Source organism: Schistocerca americana, chromosome 1, assembly GCF_021461395.2.
Source record: "Schistocerca americana isolate TAMUIC-IGC-003095 chromosome 1, iqSchAmer2.1, whole genome shotgun sequence".
NCBI lineage: Eukaryota > Metazoa > Arthropoda > Insecta > Orthoptera > Acrididae > Schistocerca > Schistocerca americana.
The window spans coordinates 694827460-694854758 of NC_060119.1; the positions used below are offsets into that span (position 1 = coordinate 694827460).

General features: G+C 40.9%; 1 protein-coding gene across 2 annotated transcripts in view; it reads right to left on the bottom strand.

Moving 5' to 3' along the window:
• The window catches only part of LOC124609337 (acylamino-acid-releasing enzyme-like), a 134901-nt gene that overhangs the window by 63599 nt on the left and 44003 nt on the right, over positions 1 to 27299 (bottom strand). For both annotated transcript variants that reach the window (XM_047140065.1, XM_047140066.1), the window contains exon 8: positions 13124 to 13295. In XM_047140065.1, coding sequence (XP_046996021.1) covers positions 13124 to 13295 — 172 coding nt within the window. The remainder of the gene's footprint in view (positions 1 to 13123; positions 13296 to 27299) is intronic.

A 27299-nucleotide genomic window follows, 5' to 3' on the forward strand; every position in this document is an offset into this window, starting at 1 on the left:
ATTTTTAAAGGATTAATTTTTAATTTACCCTAGGATGCCTGGGGGGGGGGGGGGTTTCGTTGAACCCATAATTTTTTTATGTCCCCTGCTTTTGCCCAAGTAAATTTCATACTACATATTCCCCTTGAGTTATTGTTTGTTGGCTATTTTCTGAAACGTTAGTATCAATATATTTTATAGAAAATTCCTGCTTTGAAAGAAAAAATACATAAACTTATTATGGGTCCAACAAACCCCCCCTTAGGCTTCCATGCTATAGAAAATTTCCGTTAGTAGGATTACATATTTCTCATCTCTACAACAATGCAAGTTAGTTTCTTGTTGGTTGGTATTCTTGATATTCACAACAATCGGTTTACTTTCAGAGAAAGTGATTGCTGATGTCAGACAGCTGTTACTTATCTTGTAAACTTGCAGTGAGTTAGTGCAGTTCCCAAAACATAGGCCTCCAGTAACTTTGGTGTCCTACATAGCAAAAACGAATTCAAGTAAAAACTTACTGATGTCAACAATGCACCAAGATAAAGGCACTGTTGGAGGAGAAAAGAATAAAACTGAGATAAATGCATATTTTAATTCCACTAAAGGCGTAATTGATACCATTGATCAAATGGCGCTTATCTACACCTGCAAGAGGGGAGCAAAGAGATGGCCTCTATCTGTATTTTACTCTCTCATCGACATTTGTGCTATCAATGCAACCACCATATTCATCCAACAACATCCAAGATGGAATGAGAAGAAACACAACAAACAGAAAGTTTATCTTCTGCAAGCTGGGATGGAACTAGTGAAATTACAGGTAGAAGAAAGAAGTGCCAATGCAAGAAGGTTATCTAACCAAATTGTTCCATCAATGGAGACTATTCTACAAAAGAAAATCAAAGAAATGACAACAGGAGCACATCAGCCTCCTGCAGTGAAAGGTCAGTGACATATTTGTGTAAGAAAAGCTAAAACAAAGAAGCAGACGTACAACAATCTAAGTAAACCAAAACAGTATTGTGGACAGTGTCATAAACATGTGTGTAACACACATTCAGAAAAAATTGTGAAGTGTGTCTCTTGCCTTGAAGTTGAGGACTGAGAGTTGTCTATTGTATATGAACACATTTGTATTTTGTATTGTAATATGTCAATTTTTTATTCACTCAATCCAATATTTATAACAATTAACAACATTATTGAACTGATGCCTTAGTTAAAATACATAAACCATTTTGAAAGTTGTAATTTTTCGTCAGTAAATTTATTTAATACCTGTGGGCCGCCGAACCCCCTCTTAGGCATCCAAGTTGGCTTGGGCGTCCTAGGGTTAACACAATCAGTATTACTTCTCGTGTCATCATTGACAAACCAACTATTACCCATTTTCACAAAAATCATGACAATCATCAATGATTATGAGAGAGAGAGAGAGAGAGAGAGAGAGAGAGAGAGAGAGAGAGGGGGGAGGGAGGGAGGGAGGGGGCTGAGGAGGTGTGTCAAAACTGCAAGTATTTTAAAGGTAATTAACAGAGTGCACAAGCATCTGTGGAGACACATTGCACAACCATAATTTGCTTCAGGTACCTCAGTTCAGAGTAATTTCTTGAGTGTATCTGTTTAGCAATTCTATTCCCAGTCTTTTTTTATTATCTATATGTAAACTGTTCAAAACACAATAAATAGCTTGGTGGAAGACACTTTTCACCACACAATCTATTAGCATTTCATCTCATTTACAGGTGAAGAATGTGAGGAATAACTGCCTCTATGAGAGAAGATGTAAGTCTAATTTTACTTTAAGGAGATCTGTGAACAGTGTTACTCCAAGAGTTTTCTTAAAAATGGGTTTCAAAAATTGTTAGCCATTTTCCTTTGCAAGTCTGCTTAGATTTTTTGTCAAATTTTTGAGTGGAGAAAAAACAAGACTCCATAAAAATTATACAATGGATATTGACACCACAAGCTTCACAAGTTTGAGGGTCTTCTGGATGAATGGCAGTAGCTGATGTTGCAGTAGACACTTGTACTGCTGCCTGAGTGTTTGTGGCAACTGTCCTTGCTTTGTTGTTGTGCTGTGTACTGTAAGTATGTTGTATTTTTAGACAGAGGTTCCAAAAACGCAAGAAACACGTGCAATGATGACACAGGAAACATTTGAAACTTTGGTGATGGAAACGGTCAAACAATCAGAGCAGAATTGTCGCATTACAAAAACCAGTAGACACTTTAATAATGAATAATGGGTTTCAACAGAGTGAACTAGCTGGGATGATACAGGCAAAAGCTACATTCAGTGTAACTGTTCCTTTAGTGGATCTCATTATGGCTAATTTCATGGCTCCTTTCTTGGATAAACCCAAGGATGTGTCAGCCTTTACTGACAGGCTGAAAGCTGCTGCTACTCAGGATGAAGTTACAGTTAGTGGGTGAAGCAAAGATGTACATCATGTATCATGAGGGGCTGAATAAGGAGTGTACGTTTGAACAACTTTATCTTCGGTCAACAATGTGAAGTGCCAAGACATGTTGCACAATCGTGAGTCTTTTAACCCAACTAAGTTTTTAGGTGCAATGCATCACTTTCTACATGTTACGAAACAATGAAGTACCAAGTGTTTTAAATATATACTTCTCCCTCACCACCTACCACTGACATATGCATATGTTTGTCATTTTCAGATATTTTGACACATACATTGTAGATGGAAAGTTAATTAGGGACTATCAGTGTTACCACAAGCAGAATAGTGTTAGATCCTTACAGCAGATCAGGAAAATCAATGTGCAAAACTGCAAGTTAACACAGAATGAGGAGACACATACAATTATTCTTAAAGAGGACCTCCACTCTGTATGTCATGAAGAGAACAGATAAATAATTCCAAGGATTTGACTGCTGCCACTAAAGTTGCTATGCAACTAGAGAAAGTAGACATAGCAAGTCAGTTGCTGGATAAAAGGAGTGTTTTTTTTTTCCTCAGAAGTGAAATGATATTGGCATGGATACACGGGCAACATTCAGAAACAATGCTGCCAATGACAATGCTATGAATGTGGGGTGGTGGTCATTAGGTGTGAGTTTGTCAAAATAAAAGGTGAAGTTAACAGCATCATGGTAATGGTTCTTTAAAACCCCAATAGAAATTGCTCAACTGATGGACGGCATTCCCAACAAAGTGTAATGCTACTAAGGCATATGCAGAGGCAGAGTGCTGCTTGGTCGGCATGGTAAACAGAATGGAACACAGGTTTTTTTGTGTACACAGAGGCTCATGTGTCAGTAGCCAGCCTGGACCTCCTGGGCAGGCAGAGACTGAACTCTCCACAACATACACGAGGTGGTATCATTGGAATCAACACTTCTCAGTTTCTGTATTGGAGCAAGGAATTTTCAGGAATACATGGAAAAACTGACCCCTGATGGTGAGGGGTACTGTGTAATATTAGGGCTGAATTTTCTGAATAAGCATCACGCAAAAATTGATTTTTTGCTGCACATTATCAAATTTGGTGGAAGATTGCTCTTGCCGGGGACTGATACTTTCTCACAAGGTTCACCAGTCAAGAAGGTGGAGCCAAGTTAACTGCAGACACATTCACTAAAGCTCAGTTCACATGATAAAGTACCAAGAAGTACAGGGAAGCTACTATGGGAGAGTGTGGCTACTGATCTACTTAACAGTAAGTTCTGCATTACAGAGCCTTGGAACACAATGACAGATTGGATATTTTGGACTGTTGTCAACATACAAGCATGGCATGGAAAATGAGGAGTACATGATTCCACTGAGTGTGAATAATTTTGGCTCTGACTCAGTAGAGCTGCCAATCTGGATATCCTAGACGAGGATGACGTAGACAGGTTGAGTGGAGTCATTGATGCATGCACAAGAAAGTACAGCATTTAAAAGGAAGAGATAGGACAGTTATGGAAAACCTGTCAATATAATTCATGGATATGTTCAATCTTAGTGGACCATTATCAGCAACACACATGATGCAGCATAAAATCCTAACAGGGGATAATCTTCTGGTCTGCATGAAGCCCCTTACAGAGTACCTCTTCACTTGCAACTGATAATGGTGGAATTCAACAATGCACAGTTGAAGGACAGCATTACTAAGGATACTGATAGTTCCTAGGGAGCACCTACTGCCAACATGCCGAGATCATCAGATGGGGTGAAGAAATACAGGTTTTGATGTGATTACTCATATCTGAATCCAAGAATGATGATGGATGCATATCCTGTACTGAATATAACAGAAATGTTGGACAACCTAGGTAAATGTAAATGCTTCCCCATGATGGATTTAAAGAGCAGATACCACCAGTTAGGAGTGGTTTCAAGAAACCGGCTGAAGACCACATTCACTGTTCCATGGGGACACTACCAGTATCGACAGATGTCATCTGGGCTTAAGAATGCACCAGTCATGTTCCAGAGGTTACTGGATGGAGAGCTAAGGGGATCCAGGCAAAGTCAATGTATGACCTATTTAGACGATGTTTTTTCTAAAGATCTAGAAGTATAGCACAACTGGAGAAAGTGTTTAAGAGGCTGCATTTCGTACATTCAATGTTAAGTACTGAAAAGTGGCATTTCGTGTCTGCAGAGGTAAACTATCTATGTCATGTGATTAGCCACGACAGTGTGAAGACTGACCCAAGTTTGAAGTGTGCTGTCTGTGATTTCTTACCACTGCAAACAACACAACAACTTCAATCATCTTTAGCCCTATGTAATAACTACAGAAAATTTGCCAAAGGGTTTGCTGAAATCACTAAACCATTAACTCACTTGGCATTCAAGAAATTGAAAGAGGCACTAAGAATCAGCCCCAAAAATTTCCCAATTACGAAAATGAATTCATCCCATCCTGTGTCGTAAGTGACCAGGTGATTGGATGGGTTGTGAACAGAATTACTCACCCAAGGAATTTCATTCATAAAGAACAGTTTCCTATCAACAGGCAATTATTCAAATACCAGCATTTGCTTTGTCTGCAACAGCACATACATAATCAGTTCACTTCATATCCCAAATATAGTTGATTCCTTGCTATTTGTACAATACATTACTGATCACATTTGTCACTCATGGTGTTAACAAAGGCTATTCAATTTTTATACTAGATTAAGTGCACAACTTAACCAGTCCATATAATGAGCAACTAGCAAATATCCATACCAGGTTAATTTGGTCAAAATTCAACAATAATTTTCATTAGATAACAATTCATCACATATAATCTGACCCTCTAGGACACTGTAAAACTGCAAGTATTACTATGCTGTCAGTCATTAACACATTACAATGAACAATAATGGACCTATTATACTTCATGAGGCACACACTAAATTAGTTATACATCACAGTAGATTCACTACTAAGAATAACATGATACATTCTGCTGTAAAAAAATTTTTCAATCTAGTTGCAAGCTGTGATATAAATGCCATTTCAACGTATTTTGCTTAGGAGATGCCTAACTTAAAAGTTTTTTGTAAGATAGTGATTACATCTGGTTATTTGTATCCACAGTTCTTAAAGTATCACATGTGAAGAGTGCAGGCTGGTTTCACACAATCATCTGGTTGTCTGTCTGTCCAGCTGTTAAGAACCCTTTTTCTCAGGAACTGGTAGACACATCAAATTGAAATTTTTGTCACATACTACAGTGGCATAAAAAAATTTAAGCTTCCACGTTAATTCAATGAAAAGGTACGGCCATTTAAAATATATATGAGAATCATTCAGTAAGTAATGCCCTACATTTTTTTAAAAAGCCATTAACATACACAGACAAACATTCTTGTTGGTGCTTCACATTTGATATTTGTTCTGTGCATCAGTGAAGTTTCAAACCATTCTGGCACATGGCAGAGCCATAGTACAGCGTCAAAATGGTGTCCATATACAACTCATGTTACAGGCAGTGTGCTGTTACTGAATTCTTGTGTGCAGAAAAAAACCTTGGTGAACATCCATAAACGTTTGTGAGCAGTGTATGGCAATGCTGCAGTTCATAGTAGTACAGTTGGGCAATGGGTAAAGAAAGGTATAGCCGCAGGAAATGCAGAAACAGCACTATGATCAGACACATTCGGGATGTCCTGTCACAGTAAACCTACAGTCCAGATCTAGCACCATTGGACTTCCATCTCTTTGGGCCGCTTAAAGATTCTCTACAGTGAACACACTTTGAAGATGATGAGAGTGTCAGCCATGCAGTGGAAACACGGCTACGCATATGGGACAAGAGCTTTTACCAGCAGGTTGGTTGGTTTAAAAGAGGAGGAAGGTACCAACCTACTTCGTCATCAGTCTCTTGTACAACACGAGAAAGAAATAAAAAACCACAAGAACGAAGGAAAGGTAACAAACACTAAAAGGAACAAAAGAGGACCAGAAAACAACAGAGAGACGCAAGAAACAGTTAGAAGAGAGTAAAACAAGAAAGCAAATTACAGTGGCTGGCTGACCACAAGAATAAAAAGGAGAAGCCAGCCACTCTGCAACACATTAAAACCTCCACCCTAAAAGCACTAGGGTGGAGTACACAGAGGGACAAAGGACATGAGCAAAAACTTAGAGCAAATGATAAAATCCATCCTTACGAATAAAATGTAAAACTAGAGCTGCTGTTGACGCATTGTCACCCAACAACGAAGACAGGGTTCTGGGAAAGTTAAACGTCCGCTGCAGAGTGGCTAGAAGTGGGCAGTCCAGCAAGAGATGGACAACTGTTATTTGCGAGCTACGGCAACACCGAGGTGGGTCCTCGCGACAGAGGAGGTAACCATGCATTAGCCACGTATGGCCAATGCGAAGCAGGCAGAGGACAACCGGTTCCCTGCGAGAGGCCCACATGGAAGACTTCCACACATTTGTATTCTCCTTAAGCACACGCAGTTTGCTGTGTGTACTATTACGCCATTCCATCTCCCAAAGTCGAAAAACCCTGCAGTGTAAGACAGAATGCAGGTCAGGTTCAGAGAAGCCGATCTACATAAGCGGTTTCCGCATAGCCTGTTTGGCCAGCCTGTCGGCAAGTTCATTGCCTGGGATTCTGATGTGACCTAGGGTCCAAACACCACTCAATGACTGGACTGTTCCAGGGCATACATGGACTCCTGGATGGTTGCTACCAAAGGATGATGAGGGTAGCACTGATCGATAGCTTGTAGGCTACTCAAGGAGTTAGTACACAGAAGAAATGACTCCCCAGGGCATGAATGGATGTGCTCAAGAGCACGAGATATAGCCACCAGCTCTGTAGTGAAAACACTGCAGCCATTGGGCAAGGAATCCTGTTCAGTATGTCTCCATGGACATACACGAAACTGACATAACCATCAGCCATCGAGCCATCAATGTCAACAACCTCATGGCCTCGGTACATGTCAAGAATTGACAGGAAGTGGCAGCAGAGAGCCACGGGGTTAACTGAGTCCTTAGAGCCACGTAATAGGTCCAGGCGAAGCCGCGGCCTAGGTGTACACCATGGAGGTGTACGTGAATGGACCTAAAGTATAAGTGGTAAAGACAAGGACTCAAGTTCGGATAGAAGGGATAAGACACGAACTGCAATTGTAAGCCCTGACCTGGGCTGCTGATGTGGGAGATGAACCACATTGGGTGGAAAAAGGAGATGGTAATTCGGATGCGAAGGAGGACTACGAACATGTGCAACGTAACTGTTGAGCAGTTGTGCGTGCCTAACTTTCAATGGAGGGACCCCAGCCTCCACCAGGAAGCTGATCATCGGACTCATCCTAAAAGCTCCTGTTGCTAGTCGAATGTCACAGTGGTGTGCTGGGTCGAGTAAATGCAATGCTGAGGGCACCCCGGAATCATAAACCACGCTCCCATAGTCAAGGCGAGATTGAACAAGGGCTCTGTAGAGCTGCTGCAGCATAGAGCGATCTGCACCCCAGTTGATGTTGCTCAGGCAGCAGAAGGCATTGAGGTGCTGCCAGCAGATCCGCTTAAGCTGACGAAGGTGAGAAAGCCAAGTCAATTGGGCATCGAAACCCAGTCCTAAGAATTGATATGTCTTCACTACAGTGAGTGGATCGTCATTAAGGTAAAGTTCTGGTTCCAAATGAACGGTACAACGCCGAAAGAAGTGCATAACGCATGACTTTGTAGCCGAAAACTGGAAACCGTGGGTTAGAGCCCATGACTGCGCCTTGTGGATCGCTCCCTGTAGGCGCCGCTCAGCAACACCAGTACTGGTGGAGCAGTACGAAATGCAGAAGTCGTCTGCATACAGAGCAGGTGGGACGGAAGCCCTACAGCTACTGCTAGACTGTTAATGGCCACTAAAAATAGAGATACACTCAATACGGAGCCCTGTGGGACCCCACTCTCCTGGATATGTGGGGAACTATGGGAGGCACCAACTTGGACGAACTGTGGGAGGCACCAACTTGGACACGGAAAGTATGAAGCGACAGGAAATTCTGGATAAAAATTGGGAGCGGGCCTCGGAGACCCCACTCGCATAATGTGGCAAAGATATGATGTCGCCAGGTGGTGTCATACGCTTTTCGTAAATCGAAAAAGATGGCAACAAGGTGTTGGCGTCTGGCTGTTCGGATGGCAGACTCAAGGGACACAAGATTATCAATGGTAGAGCAACCCTGGCGGAAACTGCCCTGGCATGGAGCCAGTAGGCCACGTAACTCCAGGGCTCAACCTAACCACCGACACACCATACTTTCTAGCAAATTACAAAGAACATTGGTCAGGCTGCTGGGCTGATAGCTATCCACATCAAGCAAGTTTTTGCCAGATTTGAGCACTGGTATGATGGTGCTCTCTCCTGGCATTGCGATGGAAAGACACCATTGCACCAGATCCAGTTGAAGATGACGAGGAGATGTCGCTTGTAGTCAGACGAGATATGTTTAAGCATCTGACTGTGTATCCAATCTGGCCCAGGAGCTGTGTCGGGGCAATGTGCAAGGGCACTGTAAATTGGGTGTTATAGGGTTCACTGTGGTGTGTAGTGAACGAGAGGACTTCCACTTCCATCTGCCGTTTGAGAATTCAAAAGGCTGGGGGTAATTCTCCGATGCAGAGGCTCGATCAAAGTGCTCGGCAATCGTGTTTGTGTCGGTAGATAACATGCCATCGATTGTATGCCAGGGATACCTGTTGGGGTTTGGTACCCAAAAACACATCTGATCTTCACCCAGACTTGGGAAGGTGACATACAGCACCCAATGGTCGAGACACACCTCTCCCAACACTCCTGTTTCCGCCTTTTGATAAGTTGCCAAACAAGGCCATGGAGCCGTTTAATGGCTATTAGGTGCTCTAGGGAAGGGTGCTGCTTATGTCGCTGTAGAGCTCGCCGATGCTCTTAATTGCCTCAGCGACTTCCGGCGACCACCAGGGTACCGACTTTCACCAGGGGCACCCCAAAGAACAAGGAATTGCATTTTGCGCTACAGAAATGATCGTTGTAGTTACCTGCTCAACCACAACATCAATGGCACCATGTGGGGGAAATTCGGCAGTGACAGCAGAGGTGAAGGCTTCCCAGTCTGCCTTGTTGAAAGCCCATTTGCATAGGCGTCCGTGGGCATGATAGGAAGATGGGGAAGTGATCACTACCACACAGGTTGTCATGTGCTCTTCAGTGGATAGATGAGATAAGTCCTGGGCCGCAAAGTGATAAATCAATGGCTGAGTAACTACCACGAGCCACACTGAAATGTGTGATGGCTCCAGTATTTAAGAGGCAGAAGTAGAACTGAGACAGTAAAGTTTCGACATCTCTGCCTCGGCCAGTAAGCACGGTGCCACTGCACTAGAGGTTATGAGCGTTAAAATCTCCCAAAAGTAGGAAAGGTTTAGGCAGTTGAGCAATCATTGCAGCCAATGCATTCAGGGGTACTGCATCATCTGGAGGAAGATATACATTGCAGACAGTTATTTCCTATGTCATCCGTATCCTGACAACCACAACTTCAAGAGGGGTTTGAAGGGGCACAGGCTCACTACATACCGAGTTCAGGACATACACGCAAACTCCACCTGACACACTATTATATTCGCTATGGTTCTTGTAATATCCCCTGTAGCAGCAAAGGGTCCACATTGCTGGGAACTGATCTCCTGGAAGGCAATGCAGAAAGCTGGTTAAAAGCTTAACAACTGCCATAGCTTAGCCAGGTGGTGGAAGAAACCGCCGCAATTCCACTGGAGGATAATGTGACTGTGAGGATGGGAAGGCATAGAACATTCAATGAGGCAGTTTACGCATCAGGGTCACCTGCCGCCGCTGACTTATTTCCTGGGCAGTCTATATCCATTGTGTCTGAGGGTCTGGTGAGAGCTAGGTCCTCAGTGGATGCCAGAATCTCCACCCCATCCTCAGATGCAGAGCTTGTAGGTAGTGGTGGTGTGGCTGCCACTGCAGTTCCCTTGGTCTTGGAGGTCTTCTTTTTGGGTTTCTCTTACTGCTCCTTGGTTTTCTCTGGCTGTGAGGGCTTCACTGATTCAGCTCAGGGACTGAGGGTGATCATGAAGCCCTATGACCAGCTGCTTTTGGGCACTTCAGCCACTGGCAAGTGTCACCTTTCCCACTAGCATAAACCTGGGAAGGGAGTGACCCAAGGGATCCCTTCCTAGCAAGAGAAGCCGAAGAAGACTTCCGACTGAGGAGTGGGAACTGGTTCCCCGATTGTTGTGGGGGCAGTGCTCCCGAGGTAGGTGGTGCGGGAGCAACAGGAAGGGAAGTTCCTCCCCACCATCATGGGGGCAGGTGGAGTCTTCTGGCTCTGAAAGCTAACTGGAATTCGTGGAACTGATGGGGCTACAACTGTTCTCGTAGCAGCGGCGTAAGAGGAGGTCATAGCCACAGGATTCCTCTTAGCCTCAGTGTAGGGCAGTTGGTCCAGGGTCTTATATTCTCGGTTTTTCTTTCTTGCTGTAAAATCCTGCAGTCGGAGGAGCAAGGGGAATGATGCTCTCTGCAGTTGACACAGATGGGAGGCAGGGCACATGGAGTATTGGCATGTGAAGGACGTTCACAATCTCAACATGACGCTGGAAGTACAGCAGGACGACATATGGCCAAACATCCAGCACTTAAGCACCGCTTCAGGGTAGGGATGTATGGCTTGACAGCACAGCGTAGACCGTCACCTTGACCTTCTCGGGCAATGTGTCACCCTCAAAGGGCAAGATGAAAGCACCAGTGGCAACCTGATTATCCCTCGGACCCGTATGGACGCGCCAGATGAAATGAACACCTTGGCGCTCTAAGTTGGTGTGCAGCTCGTCGTCAGGCTGCAAAAGAAGGTCCCTGTGGAATATAATACCCTGGACCATATTTAAGCTCTTATGCAGCGTGATGGTAACAAAAACATCCCCCAGTGTATCACAAGTGAGTAATGCCCATGACTGGGCAGAGGATGCCGTTTTTATCAAGACTGACCCTGATCACATTTTGGACAAGCCCTCGAAATCCTCAAACTTGTCTTCTAATGCTCAACAACAAAACTGAGGCTTCATTGAAAGAAAGGAGTCCCCATCACCTCTTGTACATACAAGGTATTGTGCCGAATAAGGTTCACTGCCATCCTTAGCCTGACGTTCCTCCCATGGTGTGGCCAGGTAGGGGAATGATTTAGGGTCGTACTTCCTTGCGTTGTACTGAGACTTGGAACACTTAGAGACTGCTGGTGTGTGATCACCAGCAAGTGATGACATGGTACGCTTCATCGCGCATCATCTGCCCTGATGCCACCCACTCTGACCAGCGGCCCTCCCCAAGGGCACCACCCAGTCACAGCAAAGGCCACCTGGCAGGATGGCCATTGCCGAGAGTCCCGATGTCCCAGGGTGACAAGCATCTACTCCTTGGCATAAGTGGGGAGTTAACAGCACAGGCATCAGCAGTGATCAGGGGGCTAGAACCAACAGGGTACATGGCGCCCCACCACAACGGACTGTCTACCGTGCCTGATATCAGCAGCAACCAAGCAAATAGGTCTATTATCATCGTCAGTGCAGAAAACGATACTGTACAGTGGATGGAGGATAACACACCCAGGAGGGTGACCTAACGCAACAGCTGGAGAATGAGTGCAAGTGCACATCCACGTCAATGAAGGATGCGAGAGGTCTCAGCGCATGATGGACACGAATCACCATGTAAAGGCACTCTTTCCCAATTGGCTCGCTCTTCAGGAAAATTTGGAAAAATTGAGGTCAAACCAAACAGAGGACCATCACCTAAAGGCCAAAACGTGTGAGAATCCTTTGTCACCCCTTACAACAGGCAGGAATACCTTGGGCCTATTCTAACCCCTGGACCCACAGGGGGAGCTTTTACCAGCAGGCAATACATGCTCTTTCACAACATTGGTGTACAGCCATAGAACGTGATGGAGACGACGTAGAAAAATGGTACATGGACAAGACATGTCTCAAAAATAAATAAGTTCTGAGAAAAAATGTGGGGCATTACTTCTTGAATGCCCCTTGTATTTTGATATCTTGCCAGTATCAGTATCAATAACATAATTTATACGGAATCCTTCAAGTGCAAGTTGTCCTCGCACCTAAATTGGAATAATTCCCCCCCCCCCCTCCCCGCCCTCCTCCCCAGTAGGTCGCTATCAACTCTTAACAGTGTGCTTTTGGGTGTACTGCTGAGCTGTTGATGCCACTTTTTACACACATTTCAATGACCAACTCAGTGATCTTCCTCAGATGCTGCAAGCTGGTCGTCAAAACATTGTTCAAAGACTCAACTGTACACCCAAAAGTACACCATTACTCAATCAAATCAAGAAAATTGAAGAGATCATTATGAACTCTTCGAGAATTCTCTTAGTTACAGACCGGGGAGAGTGGTATGGGACAGTACATCAATTGTTCTCTCTGTGTTGTAGATGGGTTGACCTATGCTCTCTCAAAATGCCTCCTCAAGCAGTATTTCATTAATTATGGTTAGACTGGAGGCACCCATTTCAAATTCTGTACAGAATTTGTTGCCTCGTTGAGTGTTTGCAATTTCAGCTTATCAGGTGTAAAATGAATACTGTCAATTTTCATGCTCACTATTCTTGATATAGACTTTGAGAATCACTAAGAGATATCAGACTTACCTATGTCAATCATGTAGGAGTTCACCTTGTGTCTTTGAGGGGTACTCAGTAAGATGCGTTTGGAATCACGACTCCAACAACGCCGTGGCAGTGCCTGATTGAACAGTCCATAGAATGGACTACCACCAGCAGTTTTAACACTGCGACGCACAATGTCAACCAAAACTTCCTTCTGTAAATAATATCATTGGAAATAAATTCTATAATTTAATTTTGCACACAAATTATCAATGAGATATTTTATTTCTGCTTGATATTAAATTTCTATGTTAAAAACAGGATGGCACGAAGAATAATAACTTACAAGTTTTACTTGCCTTTTTTGTCATTCCTTGCCCTGCTTGCATGTGGGAAAGAGAGAGTATTAAAGATGTAAAGAGCTTTATAACTCACTTTCAGCAATGTGTTACTACATATTATGCTACGAGCTCACATAATAATTGTTTTTGCCTCTCCCAATCATTCATAATTTCTCTTCTCAGTATTCAAAGTATAAAGATGCTACAATACCAGCAAAAAATGCCATAAAGACAAACATTTATCCACATTTTTGTCATTTGTTGCTGTTATATAAAAGAAAAAACAGCAGACTTTACAGTTCCAATTCCGGAAACAAAATTCTAACTCTACTTTTTTTAAAAACAGGAAGTTCTTTTATTTTTGCATCAAAGCAATTTATTAACTGTAGCGCCAGCACCTGACTTTACTATGGAAACTGAGAAGCTGGTGGAATATCACAGTCAACCACTGTGGTGCAAATAGTCAGATGGTGTTGGTCATCAGCAGTATCCTATGACGAGACCACACCACAATCCAGCATATAAGCAGGCCCGGGGCCGCTGTGATTCAGGTTGTGATCTGTAGACTGAGCAACAAGTGTGCTACTGGTTAGGCATTAGTGTATCATGGATCCTATTTTTCTTAGGCAGAACTCTGACATGGCAAGGACATTACTTTGCATTGGAATATGAACTTAAGCTAGCTTGTTCTGTTTCCAAGGACCTTCTTATATTTATCTCTTGTAGACAAACCAGGGTGAGATCTCACTTGCTCGTGTGCAACTCACAATTTACAAAAGTATCAATGATTCATGGCCTATGACAGACGCAAACAGAACTTCGAACATTTTTGTAATTAGACAAGCGTGTGGCTTCCCCCGCCCCCCAAACCTTGAACAAACTACAACGAACACAAACCATGTGGGGTTGTCACATGTTAATGGCAGTAATATTACAGGCAGTGTAAGTATTAGCGAGTGTAACAGATACGTCTTCCATGCACCCCGGTTTTGCAGGCTTCCCCCAACGATTGCAGTTATATTTTTCAGCTTGTCAAATTTCTGATACGGAAAGACAAAAGCTCATGTTCTTGTTGGGAAATCCCAAACTGTAACATCTAGTACAAAAATGAAACTTGCGAACTTGGCTTGCCTAGAATATTTTATTTATTGCAAGACCACTTTTAGATGAAGAAACGTAATATGCACCCAGATTAGTAATTTAGTTGCTGAAAATGGGCCCCAATCTCTATTCTGGAACTGTCACAGAGCTACATGGATTAAGTGGATATTGTGATTTCAAATGTTTACGTGGACAGAATTATGAGGACTCTAATAAGGGATATTGAAGTGTATCTCACCCCCAACTTGGACGTGAGGAACCATGTAATGCAGGATTTGTATCCTTCACTGAGGGGAAATAATGTAAATAGCTCAAGTCTATAAAACTGCCCATGCAACCCAGAGTTTGTTTATGATGAAAGATGATGTGGAGATCAGCTCTCTGGCACTTGTCCCAAGGGACATTACACTGCCTCCAGTGCAGTCCTCACCTGCTCCATGGTCCAGACAATCTCATAAACAACTACACCAGTTGTGATGATTCAAGTCAGCAGATCACCACCAAATCTTTCTGCCTATGGGCTTTATCATGTGCCCTTGCTAATAAAGTTTCCAGTTTTGCTAACCACCAAGTCACCCATCCAGTACATTTTATAGTGGTAGCTGATCCCACAGCGAACACCGTTTTTGGGAGAGACTTATTTCACACTTTTCGATTCATGATACACAAAACTGCAAACAACCAAAAAGTGTTCTTTCAGGCAACCATCCGTGAATAGATAGGGAGTTTAACTTCTCAGCCAATGGACTCAAACAAATAAAAATTATGCTGTGGTGGCAGCCACAGCAAGGAAACAATATTTGACACCACACCTGTGTTTTCTAGCAACTTACATGGCCACCATGATCGAAGGTCGCAGCCCAGCAGAGTGAATTGAATGGGCACCTATGTTATGTCCAAAGCCAGCACACTGCACTACTTTCCAGGTGGGCACCCCACTGTGGGACCATAAGCACAGACACTGTCGAACTTGGGTCTGCGGAGTGATCTCAGCCTGTCTCAAGTTAGTGACATAGCCCATAGCCTCTGCCCATGGACTTCAGAGATGCTACCGAAATCACCTTCACCTCCACCATCCTGGTTAGCAGCAGCTTGTTTCGCTGCCCCCAGTAGACCCTCCAGTCCAGGGGTGATTAGTATAACTACCACTGAGCCTTGTTCTGCCCCATCCTTTCATAGCAACGCATATACATCAATCCAATGTCTTTTCTGGTGGTGGCTCCTCTGGACCAAGGATGACCTATTTTCATCTCCACCTGCAGTCAACCGCTGGCAGGGTGGGGTGAGATGCAGGAGGTGGATGGGAATTGTCATGCCACCTGACATTAAAATGGAAAACAAGTAGCTGGTGCAACAATACTGCCAACGACCGTGGTGTCACTACTCAAATGGTGCTGGTCATCATGAGCACCCTCTGATGCCGACCATGTCATAATGAAGCATATAAGCCAGCCAAGATCTGATCTGAGTCAGCCATGATGCAATCTGTGGACTGCATGGCAAATGCGCTATTGGTTAGGCTTTCATGCTACTACAGCAGATTGTGTTTGTATTAGGAGGAATTTTGATGTGGTATGGATTGAACTTCCTGTAAATAAACTGGGATAAGTCCTCAGTGGCTTTTGTGAAACTCATCCACATTTAATTCTTCTATAGAAATAGTAATAATTCCAAATGTTGTAAATGAAATGGTTGATGATCCCCACCTGCATTTTAAATATCATGAACATCACTTCACAAAGTCTAGTATAAACTGCAAGTAGAATTTATTCCTGTAAATCAGCACTACTGGATGATCACAACTGCAGAGGTAGAAAATTGTTGACACTAACACTCATATTCCACCAATGGCACAATCAAAGGTAAAGTAAAACTTAGTTACACTTTCTAATTCAGTTATTGTAAATTTGATATAAATAATGTAGAGCAAGGGGGTGCTGAGGTTGGTTGAAATTCGTAAACTGGGCACTATTACATTTGCTATGCAGATGTTAAGATAACGAACTCAGTAACACTGCACAGTTCTGTTCTTTGTTTTCTTTTTTTAATAATAATTACTGTGATTTTTTCACCAAGAAAAGCTTAGAAGAAAAAGAACATTGACTTGTTAACTACCTAAATTCAGTTTTTTCCTAGTTAACTGCCTTTTATAAAAACAGTCATTGGACATGCAATTTGAGGAAAAGGTTACAGAAGGCGAGAATCACTTTATCTACAAAAGATTATAAGTGAAAAATAACCCCTTCACCTGCTATGCAGTCATATGCTATGATGTTTGTTTAATATTAATCCAGACTGACAACATATTTATGCAACAGCCTTTCATACATGAATGAACAGCACTTGCCAGTCTCATCTTAAGTATGAACATTTATTTACTTTATAGTGAGAATTCTGCCTATGGATGTTCTCTTTTATTTTCTGGGCAACAACGTGTAACAAATTCAATATCCGACTGGTCTGTATTCATTACATTAGTATCTACATACAAAATACACCTTAATAGGTACGACTGTATCTTGTACCACAATAAAAGTGTATTTAACAAAACCTTTTAAATAACTTAGAAGACAATAACATCACATAACACTTAATCCACATTCAGTTTGTGTACTTTGTTCACGAATAAGATTTGATTATTAAATGTACATATACTTGTGTGTACACCATATAAGGGTGCAAGATTTCCCCTTCACTCATTCACCCACCCCACCCCACCCCACCCCACCCCCAATAAAAAATTAACTACTGGAGAATCTTAAGACTCCTACTAATCCTGTTTGAATAAGTTGATGCTCCTCACTGACCACCCTTGTGGTGGTAGCTAGGAAAGGTGATGCAGGGTTGAGATGTGTGCAACACAATTTAATCAACTTCTTTATTAACCAGATGAAAAGTGACAATTTAAAATGCAAAGTTAACATTTACAACATAATACACAAATTATAGTGACCTCAAAGCACAGCCATTAAAAGAAAACAGAAAACAGCGTTACTTCGACAGAAATCTATCAAATTTAATTCTCACACTAGCCAGTTGGCAATGCCACAATTAAATTAAATGCCCTAAAAATCTCAGACCAATAGCAGTATTTACAAAACACTCATTACGATTGGGACCACCACAAAATAAGCAGTAGCTGAAACATGGGCTCTAAGGAAGGCTACAAATTTTCTCACACCCTTGGCAAAAACAACAAGGCACACAACATAGACCAGATTACTGAATTTACCTGAATCTAAGCCACACTTGAACGTAAGCTGCACCCAAAAAATGAGACTCTAAATTAAAGAAAAAAAGTATCCAAATCTAAGCCACACCCAAAAAACCAGACTCGAAAGTAAAGTTGTAGGCCACACTTCAAAACAAATGAAGTTGGTTCATTCTAATATGCGGCCATTTTTTAAGCGTTTGAACCACTCCTTAATTTGTGTTACACCCATCACATTTTCTCCAAACACCTGCTGAATCTTACAAATTGTTTCGCTTTGAGAATCACCACGTTTCTGATAAAATTTGATGCAGTATCTTTGCTCAACACATTCAGTCATCTTGAGAGAATCAGTAATCCGATGAACGCGTTGTGTAGCACCTCACTCAGCGACCAATAGGCAGTGACTGACAACTGGAAGCGGGGGACAAAATTCATACATGCGCACAACACTCTCTTCCTTTACTGTGCACAGTGGTGCCACGCTATCGTCTCTATTTTGCATGGGAAAATCAAAGGTCGGATACTTTTTAGACAGACCTCATAAAACATGTTATTTGGTCTTAAGTAACCGAAGTGGCAGTGCCACGCCTCTTCACACAGCATTCTTCTATCACAAGTCACTGTATTTCACTCTGTGGAATTCAAACGTATATATTTTGTAATGGATGCCATAAAATTATATTCACGACAGTGGGAATAAAATGTCCTGTGGTGCCTCTCCTGCTCCCAGTTTGCCAGTTTGGCATCCTGCCCCTCTTTAAAAAAAACTTGCAATTAATGCTGAGTGGATTTATTTGGTAACTGGGAGAACAAGAACTTTTCAGAAAATTTGCTCTTTATTGCCTATTCCTTTACAACTTAGTGTTTTGCGTGACATAAAATTAAATATAGGATACATAAAAACATTTTTTTCTCTCTAATCTTGCTACAGCTTTACATGGCATGCTTTCCTTTCTATGAAAGGATCTATCACCTCATCAAAGTTTGTCAAACATTTTGCTACATGAAAAATTGAAATGTCACTGTCTAATACTGAAAAAGCTGTTAATACAAATAGTACCCAAGACTGGGGTGATTTCTCGATCTGATTATGTCTATTTAGTCACTGCCTGCTAGACGAAATGAAATAGGCCTGTCTGATATTGTAGCAATTGCAACACAAACCAAATAAACGAGACTGTTTTGGCACAAATGGTCATTTTTATAGCACGACAGAACACAATTCATGAAGCACCAATATCAAATGCCTATTAGGCCTACAAAAAGCAAAAAGCTTTTTGTTAGGAAATACGTTTCACACTTCATTCATACGTTCCAGCTCCTCAAGCATGAGATCAAATAGTAGTAGTACAAAATTTTTGTATAAATTTGGAATCATCATATTCTTCAATAATTTGTGTGATGTCCCCATTTCTTCTCCTTCCTCGTTCTAACAATCTTGTCATCACTAATTCTATACTATTCTTGTCAGTGTCAATACTCATTCTCTGGTTAACTTTACTAACCTTGCCACAATCACCTGTTTAGTTATCCTGCATTTATTCTCTGGTTAGGTGTTATTACATGTTCGTACGATGTGTTTTCCACACTACTCCCACAATTGAACTTAAGCGGCTGCTATCCAGGGACTGTACAACTGGCCCTTACTAGTGTAATGACTGGGCCAAAACTTTTCTGTCAAAATTTCGTTTTTTTGGATACACCAAGAAGATGATCTTTCTAATCTGTTATTCCTGTTTGTCATTTATTTCCATGCTGGTAGTCTGAATCTATGGATTTCGCTAGTAATTATAACAAAGTTGATCATTCACAAACCCTATCAACCACATAACAAACAGCAACTGGCATTCACCTGTTCGGCTTTGTTCCACTCAGCTCGTATAGCCCCATCCGCTTGGTCTGCAGGGAAGTTTATTTCTAGATGCAACCGGGATTCCTCTGGCAGACACATCACATACATTACGCGCTCATTCAAAAATCAACTTATGATTCATTCAGAAATCAACTTAGAATGTCTTCAAAAATATTAAAAAATCAACAGGGATGCATTTCAAAATCATATGAATAATCGATAGACCAACATGCGCTGGATGCTAGGTGCTTTGCAAGACAAGGTTTCTTCCCCCCTCACCAACATGAAATTGGCGGCACCCACCCCTGCAACTGCCGCAACTGCCGCCCAGGGTAGACACCCCGGTGTTGGGCAGAGCCAGAACCGGTGAATGCAGGGGCCAGAGACCTTTCATAATTACTCTGTCTACAAAGATTTCACCAAAGGGGCTGACGTGTCTTATGAGCAGTAGCATTGCCTTGTTGGAAAAATGAATTATTGATCTCATTTTCATTCAGAATGGCAATAAATGGATAAATTATCTGGGAACAATAGACACCAAAGGTGATGGTAGTACCAAAAAAGATCGGCCTTATAATTCACACTCACGTTATGGCAACACCAACATCATTTCAGTTAACAAATTGCTAAAATCATTTACAATACACAATTCGTTTCACATGGTTCATAAAATGTAATTGTTGCAAAGCAGTAATTTTATAGGGATACCTCCTCAGTTCTTTGGTTATGGCCTTATGTGCCATTGTACAAGAGACTTTACCATCTTGCAATAATCTAACTGATTTTGTTGGATTCCGCAATACGATGTCCAAAATGTCGTTCAGTTTCCATTCTGTTAAAGTTGTGCACCTAACAGTTCATGGTGCATCATGAACTGAACCTGTTGTCTGGAATTTGCGAATTAAATAACAGTGCCATGATGAGGATACCTCAAATCATGAAAACAATCTAAATTGCCACCTCACATGCTCTGTAAAGTTTCCTCTTCCATAAAGACCATTCTCTCAGCAATAGTAAGCATTCTCACTACAATCAGTTTACACAAGAAGTAGACAATAACACAACAGCTGCAGTACATACACAACACTACTAGCCCTACACCCAACCCCAACCACCCCCCACCCACCCACTTTCAATGCAGGTCCATGGAACACATTCAGATGAGACTTGAACCGCAAAGTGAGACACCTGAGGCTCACCGCTGTGGAGAGACTTTGTGGACACATGGTACACTCCGGTCTAAAAATTACACTAACTGTTACTAGACACAAAAACATAACATATTGGACAACCAGGTTACGTAGTAGCAGTCACTGGTCACAACAGGTGCCGCTTCCCTGGTTTCATAATTATTTGTCCTATACAGCATTTTCCGTTACTCTACACCAGGCTCGTCCAAACTGTGCCCCTGGGGCGCTAGCGCCCGCAGCCAGCGCCCCGGGTGAATTCGTATGTTGTCGTAGTGGCCGAGCCATGTCGCTTAGCTGGCCGTGCGGACCGCCCGCTGAGCCTCGCCATGCCGCTGTTTCATGCTTCGTACGTAATTGTCTTCTTTAACAATGTTGACTGTAAGAATTAAAGAGCTTTATAGCCATAATTCTATTTTTTAATAAGTATTCAAACATGATCGGTTAAAATTATTACGTACAAAACAGCAAACTAAGGATCCGATTTCTAAACTCTTTCAAAGGGATACAAAAAGATATAGCCCAAAGTATTACAAAAAATATTTACTTGTAACTGCTAACAGTAAGAATGAGACAGTATATCCCTTACATAAAATTATTTCTAAAATGGAATATTTATGACTCTAGTTTATTTAAGAAACTGACATTTTTTTCAGAAGACGCCTATCGTACATAATGACGAGTGCGCATGTGCAGTACTAATAGAATGAACCTGTGGGTCAGGAAACAACTAAGATGTTCTTCGATTCTTGTTTTGGATATTGTTTTCTAAAGCTTTGCATAGTAATTCTGCCACATGAACACTAGTTGTTACTTAAACAGTGAAAGGTTTGCTCGTTTTACCGCTCATCGACCTCTTTTACAGAAGTGCGCTTCCTCTGTTACTTTGTTTACGTTGAACCTGACTGCAGGACAGGCCAGCGCAGCTCAGCACAGTGTTGTGCGGTCTCACTCGCTCCGCAGCTCCTATGCCGACACTAGCGACACATGGTCGCGGACGGGGCGCTGAACTACACTGCCTTGGATGAGCCTGCTCTGCACAATGGAAAAAACTTGGAACAGAAACTTCCTGGCACACTGAAATTATATGTCAGACTGGGACTCTAACCTGGGACTTTGCCTTTTGAAGGCAAGTGCTGAGCAATCTAAGCACAATTCACAATATGCTAGTCTCACAAAGCATACAGGAGAACTTCGGTGAAGTTTGGAAGGTAGAATATGAGATACTGGTGGAAGCAAAGCTGTGGGGGTGTAGAATTCCTCATGAAAGCACAAGTAAACATATTAAAATAATAGTGCATTAAGAAAAAACTTGTATCAAATTAAAGATAATTGAATTACAAAGTTTGGATAAATGTGACATTACCTGTGATTGCACCAGCAGTACAAGTATGAATGTTAGTGTCAATAATTTAGTGACACTATAGTACCTCATCATCTCAAAAATTCGCAATGTGTAAAAAACAACTAATGTTAAATCTATTTCAGTGTGTACAAACAACACCTAATTAATAACTGCTGCTTCAATTCTTAGCCAGCAACTGGACAAATGCCAAGCTCTTGCAGAACACAGAGTCCGGCAGTAAAAATACTGTCTGCACAATTCTTTTTGTTATGTACAGATTTGTTGTCAGACATTTGGTACATCCTACTTAAAAATTACAGCTCTGTATGAGTTTCAATACAATAGGCTTTGTCACCACATATTTGACTATGTACCAAAATGTAACAATAATTTTAAAATAAAGAATTATGGAACACGTTTTATGCTCACAGCAGTGAGCTATTTGGAGACTGTGTATCTCCTCTGCACGAATCATTCATTGATTTCACAGTGTCATGTGAACTCAACTCACTGTACACTCTCTCTCTCTCTCTCTCTCTCTCTCTCTCTCTCTGTGTGTGTGTGCGTGTGTGCGTGTGTGTGTGGCCCCGCGCACATGCGCCCACGCGGGTGGGGGATGTGTGGGTGGGTGGGCACATGCACGCGTGTTTGTACCCACATTTTAGGCACACTCAAAGGCGAGGTTATCAGGGACCTTTAAAAGAGAGAGAAAAATAGCTGAATGTCTGTGACGGTCCTGAGGACAGTAGTTTGCAACACCCAAACTAATGCCACATTCCTTGATGTCCAGAAAGTGTAGGATACAGTTCAACACTGATACTTAGCTAATGAAGGATGAGCTTCAGGAACATAGTACCAGCCTCATGATTCGACCAAAGCCTTCTATCACACAAAACTCAGGATACCACTCTCAAAATGAGGAAACTGTCAAATGTAAAAGCTTATTCTGCCATATCCCAAGAGAATATTATAAAACAAATACAGCAGTGTCCCACTAATCCAAACCCCGGTAATCCAAACGTTCGGTTAGTCCGAACATGAAAAAAGTTAGTCAAGTATAGAAAACTGTGAGGTAAACTGCTGTACATACACACTACTTTAATTTACACAGTACAGTAAATACGTATTAGAAAAATTGGCAAGAAAACATTAGGTTTAATCAATGCATGACAATGAAAGAAAAGCTGTCAGACTTACTAAAATAAAGCGGACATTTTATCTCTACTTTTTAGATGACAAAAACTCAGTCCTTGTTTTTTGGCATAATGAAGACAGTCTGTTATATGACACATAGTTGCGCCGTTGTCTCATAAACATCAAATCAGCAGGTGTACACATGGGCTGTTGCTCCAAATAACGTAGTGCTAGGTCAAGGGCTTCTGTTGCATCACTGTGTGGCACCAGCTCTCGTTTGTCGCTTTCAGGCTCATTGTCACTTCCGTCACAGTAGTCCACTTCTAGTCCTGAATCACAGCAGCAACTAAATCAGCGTCAGTAAGGTTCTCCACATATGCACCATCTGCTGCCATCCACTCATCTACGTCTCCTTAACTAGCTTCTTCACGTTCAGGGATTGTCTGTATCATTTGTAGTAGATTTTCCTCTTCATTTTAAACTAGGCTGTCCAGAAATTCAAGAGACGTCCACAGTTTTCTCCACGATTTTCTCAGAATATTTTATGAAATATTCTGCCATACCTCAGCGGACCAATAAACAACATCCTTCACATTAGTATTTTTTATTTTGTCCACTAAAGGAATGCTATCGTCTTTGATCAGCATTCTTAAAAATTGTTCTCTGTAAATCATTTTTAATGTGTACAGTATGCCCTGGTCCATAGGCTGTAGAAGTGGTGTAACATTCAGCAGCAAAAACTTTGCCACAATTTCTCCATCACATAATTCCTCAGTCCTGGGGTGAGATGGTGTGTTATCAATCTAAAGGACTTCATGGGTAGACAAATCATTTTCCTTCGAAAACCATCGAACAGAGGGAACAAACTGGCTGTGAAATCATTCTTTGAAAAGCTTACCATCCATCTATGCTTTTTCTGGTTGTGATAATATACCGGCAGGGACTTCATGTTGCAGTTTTTAAAAGCTCTGGGCCTAGCAGATTTGCTGATCAGCATTAAAGGCAGCTTGTGATTACCAGCAGCGTTGCTGCAAGCTAATAAAGTCACACGATCTTTGCACATTTTAAAACCAGGAACATGGTCTTCTGCTTTTGATGCCAGGCTTTTTGTTGGCAAGGCCCAAACATTAAGGCCAGTCTCATCAGCATGAAATATGCTCACTATTTGTTATTTACTTAAATTTGGCATATTTCGTCACAGTACCTTTTCCGTAAAATGTTTACAAGGCAATATTTGTCTTGGCTTCAGTAGTCTAGTGGAAGTATGATTCCACAATGCAGTTTTGTCGGCTGCAGAAATGACCTGGTTCAATGCGTTTGCCTCATTTTTGGTGCTTCAAATACCATTTCTTCGAATGTGGGTTCTTCTTAAAGTTTATATAAAAAAAAGTAGTAAAATAATTCATTTTTTCTGTTCACTGACAAATATTTATAACTGCGACCTGCACATTGTTTTACCGTCAACACACACCAAGAGTTCACTGCCGACTGACTACAGTCAAAGACGACTCCAGCGTCAAAGACATTTTACACAACACACAAGCTTCCACTTGTAACCAGTCTCTTTGATATTCTTCATCACATTTACTAATAGTAATCAATATGCTTTCACTCTCAAAAATATAAGTAAATTAGCATATAATAAGGCAAATTACAATAAAAAAAATTCTGACGAAAATATAAGAAAACATTTACAATTTGGTATCGACAAATCCGGTAGAAAATAACACATCTCCCAGATCCATTACAACTGCTCCCCAGGGCTTTTGTTGTTATGAACATATACAACAAAATCCCGACCACACTCAGTAATGGATCTGTATTACACAATTAGTACATTAATGATGCAGTCTGATAACCTCTTCCAAATTTGCACTCTTTGAATCTGTGGACTTGTTACTGGCTGTTGTTGCAATGATCCTACCCCATCAATCTCATACACAAAAAATTCAAGTAAAGAAATTATTTAACATGACAAATATACATGGTATAAAACATACATGAGAAATATTCTAAAATACAGCTTACAGATTGAAAATAATAGTAAGGTAAAACTCCTTTGCTAGAATAAGATATCTACAACCACTTCTTTGGTCACACTGTGCCAACTGGCTCTTGACATATATAGTGTAGAGGTTTTTATATATATATATATATATATATATATATATATATATATATATATATATATATATATATATGCCTTTTATATATATTTTAGACTTCTGATTTTTTTTAATTTTATACATATATTTTTTTGCTTATGATTTTTCTTTTTTTTTTAATTTATATATATATATATATATATATATACTTCCCTCTCTACTACAATATTACTACAAGTCACATTCTTGTGAAGAGTACTTTCGCTCCCCACAACATCAGTATAAAGAATAATAAATTGCTCATATATCATGAGGCTTTATCTAAAATTGGTTTTGAAACTTATATCTTTGTATGCATGTCCTCACATGCATGCCTTCACCCACAGGGAAGACTTATCTTCCAAAAATTAGAAAAATTCAGAAATGCTCACTATGGAGACTTTTTTTTGTAAAAAAGTAAAAATAAATCTTTCTCTCATTCTTTGTTACAACAGTGTTTTTTCATCAGTTTCAATTAACATGTGGCTTCAAATTATTAATTTATACATGCAAATATACATACTTGGTTGTACAGGTAGTTTTGTTCTAACAAGCATATTCCAGTGGAGGACTTTTGTTTTTGATGGTAATAGGTTATTTAAATTTTGAAATTACGATTTCTGTTTATATAGTTTCAAAGAGACAACATTCCTGAGACCAAATAATTTCTTTGACTTAGGGTACACCAAACGATAAGCATTAGGGTGTGGATTTTCTATGACTTCAAAAGGCCCAATATAGATATCAAAGAATTTTTTAATTTCTGAAGTTAACATTTTTGATTTTTCATGAGATTTGACCAGAACAAGATCCCCAATTTTGAAAGTGGTTAATTTTACCCTATTGTTATGTCTTTTATTCCTCTTTTCCCCTTGTTTCCTCATAGTTTCCCTGACAATATCTTCTCTCTCTTGCATGGTTAAAGGTGTACATTTAGGAAATTCAATAAGTTCTGATATAAGATTTGGAGGTCTGATATTAAACATTATCTCATACGGTGAAAATCCTGTGGAACTATGTTGTAGGCTATTCATAATATCTTCAAAATTTCGAATGTGCTCAAACCAGGTTGGATGTTTATGGCTACAATAGGTTCTGCAAAGCCTCCCAATTTCCCTCATATATCTTTCTGCAGGATTGGTGGATGGAGAATAAACAGATATAAGTATATGCTTCAATTTTGATCTTCCAATAAACTTTTTCCAAATGATCAGCTTTTCAGCATCTGCCTCTGGCCAACACAGTTTCCAATTATCAAAATCTACATCTGTTCTCCTAAATAAAATCCCCTTATGTAATTTGTAAAATTTATCAAGTTTCTCATACCCCTTCTTGCCTAAACATTCTTTGATTAATTTCCAACTTTGATCTAAATTTCGATTTTTTCTAATTTTGTTACACATAGCTCTAATTGTTTTCTCATTTTCCACCCCTTTCAGGTATCTAATTTTAAATTGCTTTTCCTCCTCTTTTTCAAAAATCTCCTTTTCTCCCCCAATAGGTAACCTTGAAAGTGAATCAGCAACTACATTCTCAGAACCTTTTATGTGCTTGATTTCAAAGTCAAACTGTTGCAGAAATATTGCCCATCTGGTCAATCTACTGTGGTATAATTTCCACTCTTGTAAGTAACTCAAAGCTTTGTGATCCAAAAACACTATGGTTTTATGTCCAATAAATTCTAAATTTTGTAAAAGCCCAGTGAATTGCCAAAAGTTCCTTCTCTGTGACTGTATATTTTTTCTCATGTTTGAGCAACATTCAGCTTGCAAATGCTATGGTACAATGTATCGTAACTCCATTCTCTACTCTTTCTTGAAATAACTCTGCTCCAAGCCCATAATTACTCCTATCAGTATGCAAACAAAATGGTAAATTAAAATCAGGTCTGTGTAGTAAG